The 16,480-nt window shown below is 45.6% G+C and overlaps 1 protein-coding gene across 1 annotated transcript in view; it reads right to left on the reverse strand.

Annotated features, from left to right (window-relative positions):
- Dera (deoxyribose-phosphate aldolase) overlaps positions 1-16,480 on the reverse strand; it is a 79,487-nt gene that overhangs the window by 22,534 nt on the left and 40,473 nt on the right. The window contains exon 6 of the mRNA XM_028872190.2: positions 15,989-16,117. Coding sequence (XP_028728023.1) covers positions 15,989-16,117 — 129 coding nt within the window. The remainder of the gene's footprint in view (positions 1-15,988; positions 16,118-16,480) is intronic.

A 16,480-nucleotide genomic window follows, 5' to 3' on the forward strand; every position in this document is an offset into this window, starting at 1 on the left:
GCACCTTCGGTGACCGCCTGCACCTCACACCCGACACCAGCAGGCACCATCGGTGACCGCCTGCACTTCACACCTGACACCAGCAGGCACCATCGGTGACCGCCTGCACCTCACACCCGACACTAGCAAGCACCTTCGGTGACCGCCTGCATCTCCAGACTAGTTCAGAAAGCTGCTCTGGCCAAGCTCTGTGCAACATGAGACCGTAAGTGACCATCTACTGGACTGTCTACTTTTGTTCTGCATATCTGAAAGTTCACTGACTCAACATCTGTTCACCTCCAATGGGTGTCGCACTCGGGAACTGTGTTCTCAACGTTGGTGCCCCGGCACACAGGTATGTTCTGTCCTGCCTCACTCATGCCTATGCAGGCCCCCAACTTCCCATTCTGTCCCCATTGGGAAATCAGACAGAAGTAGCAAAGCTCAACTGAATAAACAATGGACGGAAAAGCAGATGAGAGGGAATGAGAGAGCTGTTAATGCAGTATCATGAAAAGCTAGCAGGCAGAGCCATGGTGCAGCAGGATTCCAGGGGAACTACTGGAGCGCAGAGAACGAAGCATCTCCACAACCAACCCTGTCTGGACAGCTCCTCCAGGACCACAGAGCTGCTGCTGAGGAGGGAATACAAGACTCTGCATCAGCAGAAAACGGAGGAAGAATATAAGTTCAAGTCTGCACAATCCAAGTGAGGAGACACTGGACTGGAAGGGGCTGGGACTGCATCACCTCACTCGTGGAAGCTGGTAACTCCCCACTCTGTGCAAACCATGGGGAGCCCAGGGCACAGGATGACCCTAGCAAATACTTGCAGGGAGAGTCTAGAGGGACTCATACTAGGAGAGCTTCCATCATTATGCTAAGCCAAGTGAGGTGGACTTGGAAGATCCCTTGTCTTTTGTACACAGAATCTAGACTGGAATTTATACACCCGTGTTTATGTGTTGAATGTAGACTGCAGTTGAGAGGAAGAGGAGGTCGGGGGTGGGGGTGATGGAAAACAAGGAATGTGAAAGCAGGAGGGACCTGGGAGAGGAAGTAGAACTCGAGGGACACAGGACAGCAAAGACAGGAGGAAATAAGAAGAACGTATAATGAAAACGTCACAGGGAAATCCTTTACATGGGATTCCAGCTTTAAAAAAAAAAAAAAAGTAAGAACGGCCATAACAGACACAACTTCCTGTCCCCTTCTACAGGCGCAGCTGTGGACTTCTGTGTAAGAATGAGTTGTGATGAATGACTTTCTTCATTAGAACACTTAGCACTTACTCTGTAGCAAGCACTGCTTGAAAAGCTTTAAGTGCCCCGGCACACCTTTAGACAACAATTTAAACAACAACAACAACAAAAGAAGTCCTGTGACAGACATACTGGGACTCTACTAGGGTTATCTTCCTAGAAAAGTTTGTAAGCACCCCAGAAGAAGAAGAAGAAGTCGTATTCTAAGGCTAACGTAGCCAAGAAGGAATTTCTAGAAACCTTGGGTGGGAGTAGAAGGTGACTATTCCCAGATCTGGGGACATTCCATGACCTCTTCTGCCCTACTAGTCAGTGTTACATCTTTGTAACACTGTGTACTCAGTTAGGAGCTGCTCCAGGCTGAGAGGAGGGAGGGAGGGATGCTGAGCCATGCAGTGAAGAGCTGGGAAGGAGAAATCGGGAGACACGAGCAGGGTACCAGGACAGGTTCCTGATCCAGCAGGGCAAGCAGGAGCTCCTGAAGAAGGTTGGGGCTCCACACACCACCAGGTCTGCTCACTCAGACACAGTTATGACTGTGCACTCCTGACCCACATCACAGTTTCCATCTATACAGCTGAAGAAATCTGGGTAAATCTCTCCTCTCCTTCTCCGGCTCTACCAGACTATCCCAAGGGTTGACTGTGGTCAATCCAAAGAGATGTTCTCTTCTTCCCTTTTCCTCTGGGCACATGAGTGCTGCAACTTAACCTTCACGGATGGAGGAGGGCAGGGAAAGGAAGGATCAGAACCCAGGGTCTCCACTTAATGGATGTCTGTTTTATGAGACAGACCTCACAAGGTGGCAGAGGTTGGCCTGGAGCTAATTACTGCAGCCCAGACTGGCCTCAAACTTAGGACAATCCTCCTGCATCAGTCTCCCAAATCTTAGCATTACAAGCTGAGCCACCATCCTTGCCCAGCTTGGACTTCTTAAAAATTATTAATAAAATATTTTTGAGTCTTGCACAGATACTGTGGCACCCTAGCTGAATACGCCACCCCCTCCTAACAGGAGTAGAGCCTAACAGGCTTCGATTACGAGCTCTAACACAGAACTTCAGACACCAGCACGGGAAAAGGGAATGACGTTTAGTTACTACAGGGGAGATTTTCTAAAATTGTCCCACTTATACCTACATTACACTCTTGAGAGTTATGAGTTCATTGCAATCATGTCTGCTTAAACATTAATCCTCCCACGAAGCACAATTTTCTGTCTACGGGACCTGACAGAATCCAGTGAGTTTTTACCCTGCTCGTGGGCCTGGAATTAATAATGAGGACGACGGAAACTTTGTCAGTCTAAAGTAAGTTGGAATGATGGGCTAACACAGAGGGCCACGGATTCACATTTTACAAACCATGTTCTCTCTTTAAAGTCTCATTACATTCACTTGTTTGTTTGTTTGTTTGTTTGTTGTGCGTGTGGAGGTCAGACAACAACTTGCAAGAATCGGTTGCTGCCTTCCAACATGTGGGTTCTGGGGGTTGAACTCGGGTCATCAGTCTTGGCAGCAAGCACCTTTACCCACTGAGCCTTTTCACCAGCCCCATGAACCACATTCTTTCATAGAAGCCAGTGCACCCTGGCTGGCATATGGTACTCAGTGGCACCTCCAAGGTTCTTAGACCTTGACAACCTTTGTTAGAAGGGATGGTGCTGGAACATTGCTTAACCAAACACACCACAGTAATCAGATTTCAACCGAAGAGTCCCCAAACACACGAGCTTCCGGTCTTCCTTGATTGGATGGCACTAATCCTCAGGGGACTAGCTTCTGTTTTGACTTTGCTTTCCTGGGAGCAATTCCAGGCCACTCCAAACACATGCGCTTGACTTTACTATGACAAGGTAATGGAGATACGTTCTCAAGTAGACTGTATGAAAAGAAAGAAAACTTGCTATTTTCAACTTCAAAGCTGTCTTTTAGCCAAATTGAATTTAAGCTCATAGAGCAGGAGACCAAATTCTCAGCTCCTCTGTTTCTTCTTTAACTAATTATCCCCAGGCTTTAACTCTTCAAATGGCTTCATGCATCCCATTATCAAGAGCCCCCTCGTCCCTGCACTGAGACACATGCACAGATGATCTTTATAAGTCAGTGGTTCAAATCTTGATTCCACAAACTCCAGAGGCAGCTCACGCTTTACTTACAGTAGGATTTTCTTTAATTCTTCAAAAAACTTAAGACTATAATTCACCATGATTTTCTGAAGTAGGACTTTATGAAGCCCCTTATTTGTTGTGATTATATGAAGAATGTATTTGTAGACATCCTCTTGTTTTAAAGGAAAACAAGTATGACTGCATATATATCAGTAGTTGAAGTGACTACTGATAACTCAAGGAAGGCCGTCATCCTTTCTTAGCACAGAGGACACTGGGGGGCTTCTCTTCGCTAGCTTCTGGGTTTCCTTTTAAATGTATTAACAAAAATGGAGAACAGCAGTATTTACCCATAATCTTCTAGTAATGGTTCCAGGAAGTGAGAGACTTCTGGGTTTATAAAGTAAAGGAGGACATGAGATTTGGTGGGCAGCAGGCTGTCACGGAGCAGTAAAAAGTTCTATGGTTTTGTCTGGTTTGGCTTGGTTTTCTGCAGCGGAGCCCTTCATCTTATGTGAGGTCTCTGGGGGAATTCCGTGAGCTTTTTTATCTTTTCTCTATTTGTATCTCTGAATATTTGCTGTTAGACTCAGATCCATGCTATCTGCGTGCATTAAACTGCTAGTTGACAGCACAGATAAACCAAGTACATTTTTCTATCTTTAATTATTAAGTTGAACAGTTTAATAATGCAATCCTCCGACCGAAAAATGGATTGTGTTCCAAAGTTCATAAATGCATGGTTGGCTGAAATCAAAATATATTTCTCCAGGTTGAGGATGACAATAAATGGCAGGCAAGCCCAGACTCCAAGCTTTACTCCTACAGAACCTAATGCTCGGGCCTCTGAGCACCTGTAAGCTTTCGGCAAAAAGTTCACTCAGGACACAGGAATGTCAGGAGAGTCCATCTCTGTAGCTCATTGAAACCCCGTCACCTCAGGCTGGGGCTGAGGCTGATGCATTCTAAGCTTTACAATCCCAGCATCTAAGAGACTGAAGGAAGTTCTAGGCCAGCCCAGATTAAATCACGTGAAACAAACACTTCTCTAGCAGCATGCAAGCCATTTCTGGCTCTGGGGAATAGGAAACGGGACATGTCTTCTTTAAGATCCTCTGCACACTCTCTACCCTCCTCAGCCAGTTGCTCCTCCAACGCCATCACCCCTTCTCATCCTCTCCCAGAGCAATTCTCTTGTTACTGGGTTACACATATGCACAGTTCGTTCAGAAATTGCTGGGAATTGCTGGGGTCCTAAATGCTCCTAAAACAAGGTCCTAGCATCTTCACGAGGATCAAATTATAGGCTATGACATCCAATATTTTTGTCTCACTCCATGTCATAAGTACAGATTCTCTTCTGGCCTCTATATGAGCTGTTCTTTTCTCTAAGCCATTTGTCTTAAATTAAATAAACAAATAAATAATAAAAATAAAGAGCAACATTAAAAAAAATCACTGTATTTTTTCATTCTAGTCTTGAAGGACCAAACAAAGATTAATGAGAACTCGATCACATCCTGGGAGTCTGGAGTTTAAAATCAAGGCAGAAATAGGATAAGCGATAACTATGTCTGGGTGGTGGTGTTGGCAAGAACATGAAATGAGAAATGAACTTCAAAAATAACTTCAGCAGAAAAATATACTTAATAACCTTTCAATTTAGGAAATGCCAACTGTACTGGAAATACCTGAAAGCAGTTTTAAAGATTTTTATTTTATGACTTGGAAAGGCATTATAATATTGAATACTGAGAATAAGAATGCAGAACATTTTCTAAGCATCTGATGTACAGGCTAAGAAAAAGCCTCAGCACGTGATGGATGTAATGATAGGGATCGCTGCAAAAGCCACAGTAACTTACGTGCTTTTTCTTTTTATGAAAAAATAAACAGGCATGTTTTAATTATTCACTAGGATGCTAATATCAAACCAACAGCTTTCTGCTACTTCAGTGCGACATGATCTACAGCCCCTCCCAGTCCGTTGACTATCTGGAGCCTCCTCAGTTGTCCCTGCCCAATTTAGCAGCTTCTAAGCACAGGAAACTTACTTTCCGATGCCCCAGTTGGTGATAAATTTTTCACAAAAAGCAAACGAGTACACTACTCATTGTTGGGCCACCAGTGAGAAAACATCATCCTGAAAATTGAAGTAAAAACATGACCCGCCTTCCCTCTCCCCCCATCACTAGAGCACTGGGGTAGCAACCAGATCCTCATCTGGACTTCCATGGTGGACCTGGTTCATGTGTTCTAAATAGAAAAATGGCCTATTTATCCTCATGGCTTTTGCTAGATTAAAAAACAAAAAAAACAAAAAAACAAAACAAAAACAACAACAAAAAAAAACTATTATTGTTTTCCCTTGTTACATGTACAGAAAAGTAAAAGGACAGCCAGTCTATGTCATGTAATGTCACGTTCTGTAGTGAACCCAACCAGGGTGGGCAGTGGAGGGTTTTATACAGGGAAGCAGGGGCCCTGATTCTTTGATTCTTGGATTGCAAACAACCTGGCTTCTCCCAAATTCTATGTCCCAACAAAACCACATTCTGTGTTGTTTTGTCTCTGGCGCCTCCACCCAGGATGTGGCCATTCTCAACTACTACTGCTTTCGTTTCTAACACATCTAACACGTGATAGTTAGTGTCCAACTGTCAACTAGGCGTTCTCTTCTCTACCTGGGAAGAGAATCTTAAGTGAGGAGTTGTCTAGATCAGGCTGGCCTGTGGGAATGTCCTGGGGTGGGGTGGGGGCTGTCTTGATTGTTAAATGATGTGAGAAGACCCCGCCCCCAGTGGGCAGCACCATTCCTGGGCAGGAGCTACACATGGGACTACATACATTTATTTGACTGTACTCTTTCCTGTGAGGGACTACAACCTGGAATTGCCAGCTAGATAAACCTTCTCCCCTCAGCTGTTAGTTGTAAGGGTATTTCAATAGAAATGCAACAAGACAATGCCCCCCAGTCACCCCTGCTCCTCAGGGCCTTCTTGGTGCCATCTCCTGGCCAGCCACACTCCACCTCTTCCCCACACATGCTGGAGCAACTCTGGCTCTGGGACATGCAGCCTCTGCACACTGCTACAACACAGATCCCACGACTTTCGACCTGAAAGGCCTTCCTTCACCTCCGTCGCCTAAAACCCTCTCAAGTGCCACCAGCTTTGCGAGTTCTTTTGACTCCCTCAAAATGGGTTAGCTGGAGGAGGTGTGGCCCCTTCATTGCCCCAGAGCAACTCAAGCGCTCTAACTTCCACACCAAACTCAGAGACGGGGATCTTTTTACAGGCCAGTTGCTAGGTCACTTATTTTTCCATCCCTATTCTTTCTCCTAAACCTTCCCTCGGCCCTAGAGTAGCATCAAGCAAACATGGGAGCTTGATTAGACACTTTCTGGATAAGCCGACGGAGGGAAGAGCATCCCTAGGTGTTCAGGTGGCCAAAGGGTATTGTCTTAGTCAGGGTTTCTATTGCTGTGAAGAGACACCATGACCACAGCCACTCTTTATAAAGAAAACATTTAATTGTGGTAGCTTACAGTTTCAGAGGTTGAGTCCATTATCATCATGGAGGGACATGGCGGTGTGCAGGCAGATGTGGTACTGGAGAGGTAGCCAAGTGTCTTGCATCTTGCAGACAATAGGAAGTGAACTGTCTCACTAGGTGTGGCTTGAGCGTGTGTATATATATATATGAGACCTCAAAGCCCACCCCCACAGTGACACACTTCCTTCAACAAGACCTCACCTATTCCAACAAGGCCACACCTCCTAACAGTGCCACTCCCTTTGGGGGGCATTTTCTTTTAAACGCCACAGGTGTCCCTCTACCCTTGACTAACCACGTTCTTCCCTCCTCAGTCTTCACTCTGAACCTTACCGATCAATCCCTCACTCCTCTCCACTCCTCAGCACAGCTCAGAACTGGGAAAGACCCCGCACAAACTCCACACCTAACATGTAGAAGATGCGAGGGTAAACATTGGTCTGCTTTTACTGCAGCAAAGATCAACAAATGATTTTGAAAAACTAGAAATACAAAATCATGTCATTAACAAACAGCAGCAATGAAACAAAACCCACTATTGCCTGTGTTGTTTAGAGTCTACACTGACTACAGAATGGCTGATGCGGGCCTAGCCTTTGGATTGGCCTAAAGAACAGCTGACCCCACAGAACAGTGCCTCTCAAAGAACACAGGTTCAGCCTGCCAAGCAAACAACTTAGAGAAACACGTGTGGAACAGCTGATTTGTTCTATGCTAACTACCAAGGGTCCTGTCCAAGCCTGAGACCTTCTCTAACGGACTGCTGACAAGACTTCCCTAACTACAGGGCTGGCAAGAAGACTCCTGGCCTTTGTCTTTGGACTCCAGGTCAAGGTCTTGCCTGCCCAATAGCCACACCCAGGGCCATTTTATAAATCCTTCTGAGGAACCAGAACCACCCCATTTCCACCCAGGACCAGTTGACACCAGAATGTGCAGTTGGATTTGTCGACAGTTTAATCACAAAGCCCTTCAGGAAACCCGCATACAAAGTTCTGCCAAAGAACCTTGGTCTAGACTGCGTTCTCTCTGTAGTTCAGCTTCTATAAGGGTTTATATAGTTTAGTTCATCGTGAGTTTGGCCATTTTGCATTTCAGGTTTTCTCACTACAGAATTAAAGGTATGAGGTAAATAAACTCTTTAAAAAACAAACAAAAAATATCACTTTGGTGAATATTTTTCCATTTTATTTTTTATTTTTATTTTTTTTAAGATTTATTTATTTATTTTGTATACAGCATGTATGACCAGAAGAGGGCACCAGATCTCATTACAGATGGTTGTGAGCCACCATGTGGTTGCTGGGAATTGAACTCAGGACCTCTGGAAGAGCAGTCAGTGCTCTTAACCTCTGAGCCATCTTCTCAGCCCTATTTTTCCATTTTAAAGATTTATTTTTATCTTACATGCACGGGTAGATATATGTCTATGAACCATGGGCCTGCCTGGTGGCCTTGGAGGTCCGAAAACAACATCAGATCTCCTGAAACTGCAATTGCAGATGGTTTCGAACTGCCATGTGGATGCTGGGAACAGCACAAGTATCCTCTGCAAGAGCAGCAAGTGTTACTAACCGCTGAGCCATCTCTCCAGCCCCTATTTTTCTTATACATAGAGTACAATCCTAAGAGTCTTCTAAGCATTTTAACCTAAATTATCTATCTACTTATTTAACTTCGGCTAGGGATTGAACTCAGAGCCTTGCTCATGACAGGCACTCTAACCAGGGAGCTACATCCCCAGGCCGCCACAGTTAACTCACAAACATTCAGTTAGTCTCTGACTGGCAAGTCACTGGGAAAGTCAATGAACAAGTAAAGATCTTTTTAGTGACTTACACACAAAAATGTTGCAGGCTCAATTCCAACTTGAAGACCTTATTTCCCATTTGCCTACCTAGCTCCTGGGAAGACAAACATTACATATGAGGTCACTGAAGTTTAAGGACTTTTTAAAAGCCATGTTAAAACTGAACAGAAAAAGTGTCCCATCTGATCTGCAGTTTGGGTCAGTTTAACAATGTCTTTTTTCCCATTAGGGCCACAGAAGTAAGCTGATGATTTCCAGAATGTTCCCCTTGCTACCTAAGTCTTCTTACTGACTAGCTGGCAGTTGAACACAGAGGGTCCTCTTTTCTTTCTTCTGGAAATGGCTATAGAATCTATGGATTGTGTCAGCCAGTTTTCCTTCATGAACATTACTTCCCACATTTAAAAAAATACAACTTTTTTCATTTATTTGTTCTTATGAAGTAAACCTAGAAATCTTTAATTTTTTTTTAAATCAAATAAAGAAATATTCCTCCATGCAGAAGAAAAGAGAACACAGAAGAATCTCTGGCTCCACTTTATAATATTACGGTACGCGGTGCAGTCTGGTGTCAGTATTTATTTCCAGTCATTTAGTTTATGATCGAGAATAACTTTTGATTACTGATGCTCATAGTATTTCTCACTCTGTCTTGGACTGTTTGAGGATCTGTATTTTTATTACAAAGTCCAATAAAAATAAAGTGAAAAACCCACAGGTCCCAAAACTGATTCCTGGCTTGGGCTGTATGTCACTCTTTTCCAATCTGGAAGGTATTTCCTCTGCCCGTAAGTCTCTGTCGCTTGCTCATAAGCAAATTTATCTCCTAATGCCTCATTCTTTATTTTAGCCATTAATCTCCCATTGAAAATCTTACCAAATGCTTTTTGCAGATAAAAATATTTAATGTTTACTAGATTTCCCCATTCCACATAACATATATTGCTAAAATGGGGGGGGGGGAGGTATCAACCTTTTGTCCCCAAATTCAAGTTTATCCATTTGATTCTACATGTTTTCCTCAGAAGCAAGAAATCCTATGTCTTTTGCTATGGATTGAATTATGTCCAAACAAAACTGTGTCAAATTTGTCCAAATTATATCAAATTTGAAACCCTACATCCCTCCAAAAGTGAGCTTATTTGGAAACGGGGTGATGGCATTTGTAATCCGTTAGGATGAACCCACCCTGAGGGAGGTGGACACTGTCTGGCTGGAGTCCATGGAAGTCTCGGGCACACAGAGAGAAGACGCCATGTGACGGCAGAGGCTGCGGTTGGTGTGGTGTGACCACCAGTCAAGGGAAATCAACAGCTGCCTTCTTTCCTTCCTAGAGCTTGTATTCCACACTCAGCAAAGGACAGCAAGGCAGGGAGGGGGGTCAGCCTGCCGAAGCACCCCTTGTGGGGGTAGACAATGGGTGTGGTGAACAGTCTGCAATGTCTGTTTGGGGGCCTGCATTTAAATTTCCTCCCCGATGGGATGGCAAGTTAGTTTTCACCCTGTAAGTGGTTTAACTTCTGGGCCTAGTTAGGAAGAAACAATAAGGCACCCCTAGAGCCATGCAGGGCCCCCAGCTTCTGCGCCTCTCCCACTCTCCCCTGAGCCAGACAGCAGCTCCCTTTTGCTTTGATCAAAAAACCAACACAACCCTCGCTCTCCCTTCCAGATCCACCTGTGAACTCTTACAAACGTCCACGTCACATCGCTGCCTCGCAGGGCCTCAGAGCTGTCTTGGCAACACAACTTCTGAGTCACAGTTACAGGCTGTTAGCCAGGCCACGGCATTTTAACTCAACTGAGACCACGGCCACAACTACAGTGATTTAGTGCCCAGAACTAAAGTAGATTCTTGTCGTCCCCTTATCCCACGGCTGATTCGGACACAACCTGTACTGAGGACTAGTCATCAGTCATGTGACTACACAGACCCTTCCTGCGAGCCCCTGCAATGCTGCTGTCGGTCTGTCCACACCACATAACTCTTCTAATAGATCTAATAAATAATAAAGGGCAGTCCACCTCCGTGTCCCTCTTGAGCCCCAAACCGGAAACCTTCCACAAACGGATCTTCTAGCACAATGCACCTCTATATTCTTATGCTTTCTCCAGTGGTAGATCTGCAGTAACAGCTTATCTTTTCATAAGTGAAACATGTTTGCTTATGAAAAACAAGATCTGATTTTAAAAAGAAAAAAAAAAAAACAGGCTGGCACACCACAGGGATCAGAACGCACCATCTGGATCAATACTCCTTGAGCAAGGAAGACATGCAGCACGTGACAAGGGACTCGTGTGACTTGTGACAATCTTCTGATGTCCTGTGAATCATATTCACATCATATTTAAGTTTTAGGTATTAATTTACTATTAATCACAGCATGGTCTTAATGTTCCGGCTCCTTGTGATCCATGACTTTCCCTTTCTGTCATCATGTAATGACCTCACTTACATTATTTTCCTCTTCACCTCGCTCTTCCTGCACTACTCCGATCTTACTAGGTTGAATTTCCAATCACCCATCCCCCTGGCTCCCGCTTTTCTTCTTTTTCTTTTCACTTCTATTTCCTCCACCTTGCAAAATTCTGACCAAGTTCAAAACTCATTCCGCATTCCTTCAAGGTGCACTCTCCTCCGGTCCCGTTTTTTTTTTCGAATGCTTTCTGCACAGATCCACATCAGCAGTTCAAACCCGATGACATTACGATTGCATCTTCAGTGCGTCGCTACTCCAAACTTATTTATCACGCCTGTATTATTCCTGAAGATAAGGTCTAGAATAACCTGGAGGAGAGCTCGTTAGCTGTTGCCTGTGTGCGGACAGCCCTACGTTCCCAAAGATAAAGGCAGTTCTACATCCTCACGCACTCAAAGGGTGCAGCGGCTGGGCTCCGGCAGGAAGCACAGCAGCCTGCTTTCAGCTTCTCTTCCCTGTGAGCGTACCTCGTACCTCCGCTGCTATCATGCCATCGTTTATGGACTGCTTGATGAAAACCAAGTGCAGCTCCTTCCCACCCCATTCTCTTCCCCTCAAATTGCCTACTCCTCCCTAGCTCTTCCTTTATTCGAGTTTCTCACCAGATTGCCACTAATTCAATCAAAGACCCATGCAAATCATCCCCTCCAGAAGGACCTCTGAATTCCCACTCTCCAAGCCTCGCACTGGCCCTAACAAATGTCATGGGTGCAGAATCTCTGGGGCAGGTGTAAATGAACTATTCTTTTTACCTGCTTTTTAAAGTTGATTTTCACTTCCCTATCAGGTGCCTGGCGATCTAGAGCTATGTGATAATTTCATTTGGCTGCCTGTCAGAAAAGCTCATGTGGCTGCTAGAACTTTCTAGATACAGAAGTTACGAGAGGCAACAGGTGTACAAGGCCAGGAACTGTACCAAAACTATAGCTCCTGGTGAGTCTTACCCAGATCCCTTTTACAGCTCTCTTTTCTAATGAGTTCATATCTAAAACTTTCTAACAACCCTCTAAATACAAGCTCTGGGATGGGTACAGAAAAGCACATCTGAATGTGACATCCCCTGTAGCATGAATCTTAAAAGTTCTTATTAATAAAATTAAACCTGAGCCAGGTACTGGGATGAACTGGAAGATCAGAGGACCAGAACAAGCCACAGCTACCTCACCTCGCCAGATCCTCAGCTGATCTTGTTTCCTCAGACTGGAGGCTTCTGAGTCCTCATCCAAATGGATCTCAGCTGAACTGTGCTAGAAGCCTGAATGTTTAACCAGCCAAATGCTTCTAGTTTCTGGTCCTTATATACCTTTCTGCTTTCTACCACCACTCCCTGGGATTAAAGGTGTGTGTCACCATGCCTGGCCGTTTCCAATGTGGCCTTGAACTCACAGAGATCCAGAGAGATTTCTACCTCTGGAGTGCTAGGATTAAAGGCGTGAGTGCCACCATTTTCTAGCCTTTGTATCTAGTGGCTGTTCTGTCTCTGACCCCAGATAAGTTTATTAGGGTGCACAATATTTTGGGGAACACAGTCAACTGCTTTTGGAAAGCGATATTCTGAATAATGCCTCTAAGAGCTTAGCAGAAAGATTCAGTTGTGTCTCCTTTCGTACTAATAGGAGAGTACAGAAGGCTTGCTGAGATTGCAATCACTTGTAAGGTAACTGACATAGTTTACAATGTATTCTCATACCTTAATTCAATTGTTTGATAATCACATTACTTTAGTTGCGCATGGTCAAGTCATTCAGGGAAAGAAGAGCCCAGCTCTTCCCCTAACTGTGCTTCTTCACCAGAAACATTCTCAAAGAATATTCGACAGCTTCATACAAAAGTAGGATTCGAATCATTTAGTTGACTCTCGACCTCCTTTCTGAGGCTGTCATGGGATACCGCACCCAGCACTTATTAAATACAAATGAACTTGGCTCACAGGTCTGGAGCCTGGGATGTCCAGGAACAGAGCATTGGCGAGGGCCTCTGTGCTGCTTCAAACAAGGCAGTTGAAAAGCACACAGGAGGGGGGGGGACAGGGACGGGGACACGATACAGGTGAGTTAAACAAACGCCACCCTAGCTCACACCTGTGGGATGGCATTAATCTACACAAAAGGGCAGATGTGAGAACTTCTCGAGGTCCTGCCTCTTAATACTAGCACCTGGGCTGATGTGAAGATGGGGGTATTAAAACTGGTGTGTCAACAAGGGTGATATAACTCAATGGTAGAGCGCTTGTACAGCACGTGCCCTGTTTGAACCCAGTTTCAAATCGCAGGAACACACACACACACACACACACACAGAGGAAAATCTAGTTTGGTCCTGATGGAAACCGGGAAGGAGGTTCTCAGAAAACTGAAAACACAATTGCTGGGTAACCCAGCTGTGTCACACCAGCATATACACCCAAAGAAATCAAAGTCAACACAAACAGAGACACCAGTGTGTTCATGTTTACTCACAACGGCCCAAGAATGGAGCCAGACTAGATGTTTAAGAAAAAAAAAAGCAGTATCTATACACACTGTGACTTTATCCAGCCACATCCTTTCTCTATGTGGACTCAATACACTTCTCCTATGAAAGCAGAAGGGGAACCATTAACGTGTGGGAGGTGAAGAGGTCTAAAAGACAAGGAGGGTAAGAGCAAGAGACAGTAATTCTCATGTGTAGAATATATGTGTAAATGTATGTATGTGTACACACACACACACACACTAAACAAGGCAGAGGGGAGCTGGCTTTAAGGAGGGAGGGGAGAGACAGATGGTAGGGCGAAGGACGAGAGAACAACGGAGAGAGGCAGTATGAATAGAGTCCAGTGATAATTGTGTTTGAAAATTTCATCATGAAGCCCACGATTTCCTACACCAAGGAAATGGTATTCTTATTCTTCTGGTAAAATCCGAAGAATAAACTGGAAGTGAGCCTGCTGCTGTCCCCACAGTATGTCCTCAACAGACCAGGCAGATAACGAAATGAACCAGACAGACAAGAGGGCAAACTGAACAGAAAGCAAGCGGCGGGGGCAGTTTTCTGGCCAGTTGCCCCTGGGGTAGAGTGGGTGGAGGTGGCCCAACGCCCCCTTCCCTCTGAGTGGCAGGTGCAGAGCGCACATACTTTCTTTGTGATGGTGTCACAGTCAGGGTAAGAGACACCTCCAGGGTGGCTGGGCTGTGGCCCCAATACGTGCGTCAGCCTTGTGTGCATGCCGACTCAGCAGCACCCTCAGGAGCGGAACCACAAATGGCTGCTGGCATACGGGATTGCAGTTCCCGGCAGGTGGCCTCAACTTTTACTTTGTTGTCTGGACTAACAGTCTCCTGCTTTGTCAAAGAACACAAAGGGGGACCACATGTCCAGCTCACACACTGAGAGCCTTTACACAGTCCCTCTGAGTTACAGTGAGCCTTTTGCTACTGCGGACCTTTGAACACCAGCATCCCAGAGAGCTCCACTGTGCAAAGCACTCTCTTCCTACTTAGCCTTGGATTTTCAGAAACTCGGCGACAAAAGACACAAATGGTCAAAGACATGACGGCATCCAGCAGCAGTGACCAGGCCCTAGCGCCCTTAGAGTTCCAGGGCCCGTCCACTAGGCCCGACAGAGCATTCAAGAGGCACACAGAGTTTAAATACCTATAGGGGCACCACAATGGATGGCCTGAACCAGAGAAACCGGGCACCTTCGTCCCGGTGCAGGGCCCCTCCAAGTCCAGCTCTCATCCCCGCACAGTAAGGCATGCATGCCATCTAATAGCAACTTAACCGAGAGGATTTGGGGCTCACAGGGAGAGGCTGAACCAAGCCGTGCAGGAGGAACGGTGGAGGAGGAACGGGGCCGGGCACTGGTGTGGCTGTACTGACGCCCACCGTGCTGAGGACGGCCATTTTGGCCGACGGCCTTCTAGGCAGGGGCCCAACATAACGATGAAAAGGCTCTGGATGCCCGCAGTCTGCGGAAGCTTCCAGTCGCTCTACACGGCTGATCCCAAGGGGTGAAGGAAAATGAGATGGCAGAAGGCACAGACAGGGACCCAGGAAAGTCACTCCATCGGCAAGAGGAAGGGGACCGACTACAAGATGTTAACGAAGCAATGCCATCCCCAAATCATCACTTCGGAAAGATCATTTAACAGCACAAAGGTGAGAGGACTGCAAGGGGCCAAGGGTCGGGACAGAGAACTGCGCTGAAGTCGTCCAGTCGGGGGTCGGGGAGACACGGCCGGCCACGGAACCGCTGGTGCAGTGGAGGTCAGAAAGAGAACAGCCGAACTCCAGCTAGAAAGCTCACAAGTGGATCCATCTGCTGTGCGGGCACACAGCAACGACTCAACTTCTACGTGCAAGCGTGAAAACCAACTCCACGCCAATTCTTATTTATATTTGCAGGAACAAAAGCAGAGGCCGCTTCAGAGCGCACAGAGGCAGACCTCGGAGAAAAATTCAACTCTTAACTCACAGAGAAATCCTGCCCAGCATGTGCTGATGAATGAATAATCAAATCACACAAAAGGCAAATTGCTAACAAGAGCGCCATCTACTGCTACCTAAGGATAGTGCAGGAAAAAATGCCACGAGCAAACAAACAAGCAGAAAGGTGTCTGGTAGCCCTGAGTCTCTGACCACCTCACTCTGTGTATGTACGCATAAGGCGTCTCATCTCTCCTGCAAAAAAAGGGTTTTTTTCCCCCAAGGGGTTAGCACTTTCAATAACATGCAAATGATTTCATTTGCTCCTTTCTCCTAAAACCCTCAATCCAGCAAGAACCCTGTCTGAATACATAAAACTCACCTGCCATCATTGCCACCAGGCTGGCTTTGTAGACGTTGGTGAGAGAGCCGAGTTCTCCTGTGGCTAAGATGGTCTTGAGATGAGCCTCCCCACAGGCCTTCCGGAACTGACTGATCTCATCGTAGAGGGCTGGGGAAGAAAATCATTGAGGCAGTTACAAAGCAGACAAGCGCTTGGCAACCCTTCAGAGCCAGAGGAACCCACTTCAGATTTAGGAAACATAAAACATTTGTCACTTACTAAACATCACCCCAATTTAATATCGCCCACAGCATTCTGCTACAGTTCACATCCTGCTACAAGGAACACCAGTTGCCACCATGAAACTGTTTCTAAGCCCTGGCCTAGGGGTCTAGAGTAATAAAGCTTCTTAAATATCATTATAAGGACATGCAAATTATAAATAATTTCTACCTTTTCCATATGATTATGACCTGAGGGAGAAAATAAAACCAAATTTATCTGCCACTCATATAGTTACTATACCACTTT

Source organism: Peromyscus leucopus, chromosome 3, assembly GCF_004664715.2.
Source record: "Peromyscus leucopus breed LL Stock chromosome 3, UCI_PerLeu_2.1, whole genome shotgun sequence".
In the NCBI taxonomy this organism is placed as follows: domain Eukaryota; kingdom Metazoa; phylum Chordata; class Mammalia; order Rodentia; family Cricetidae; genus Peromyscus; species Peromyscus leucopus.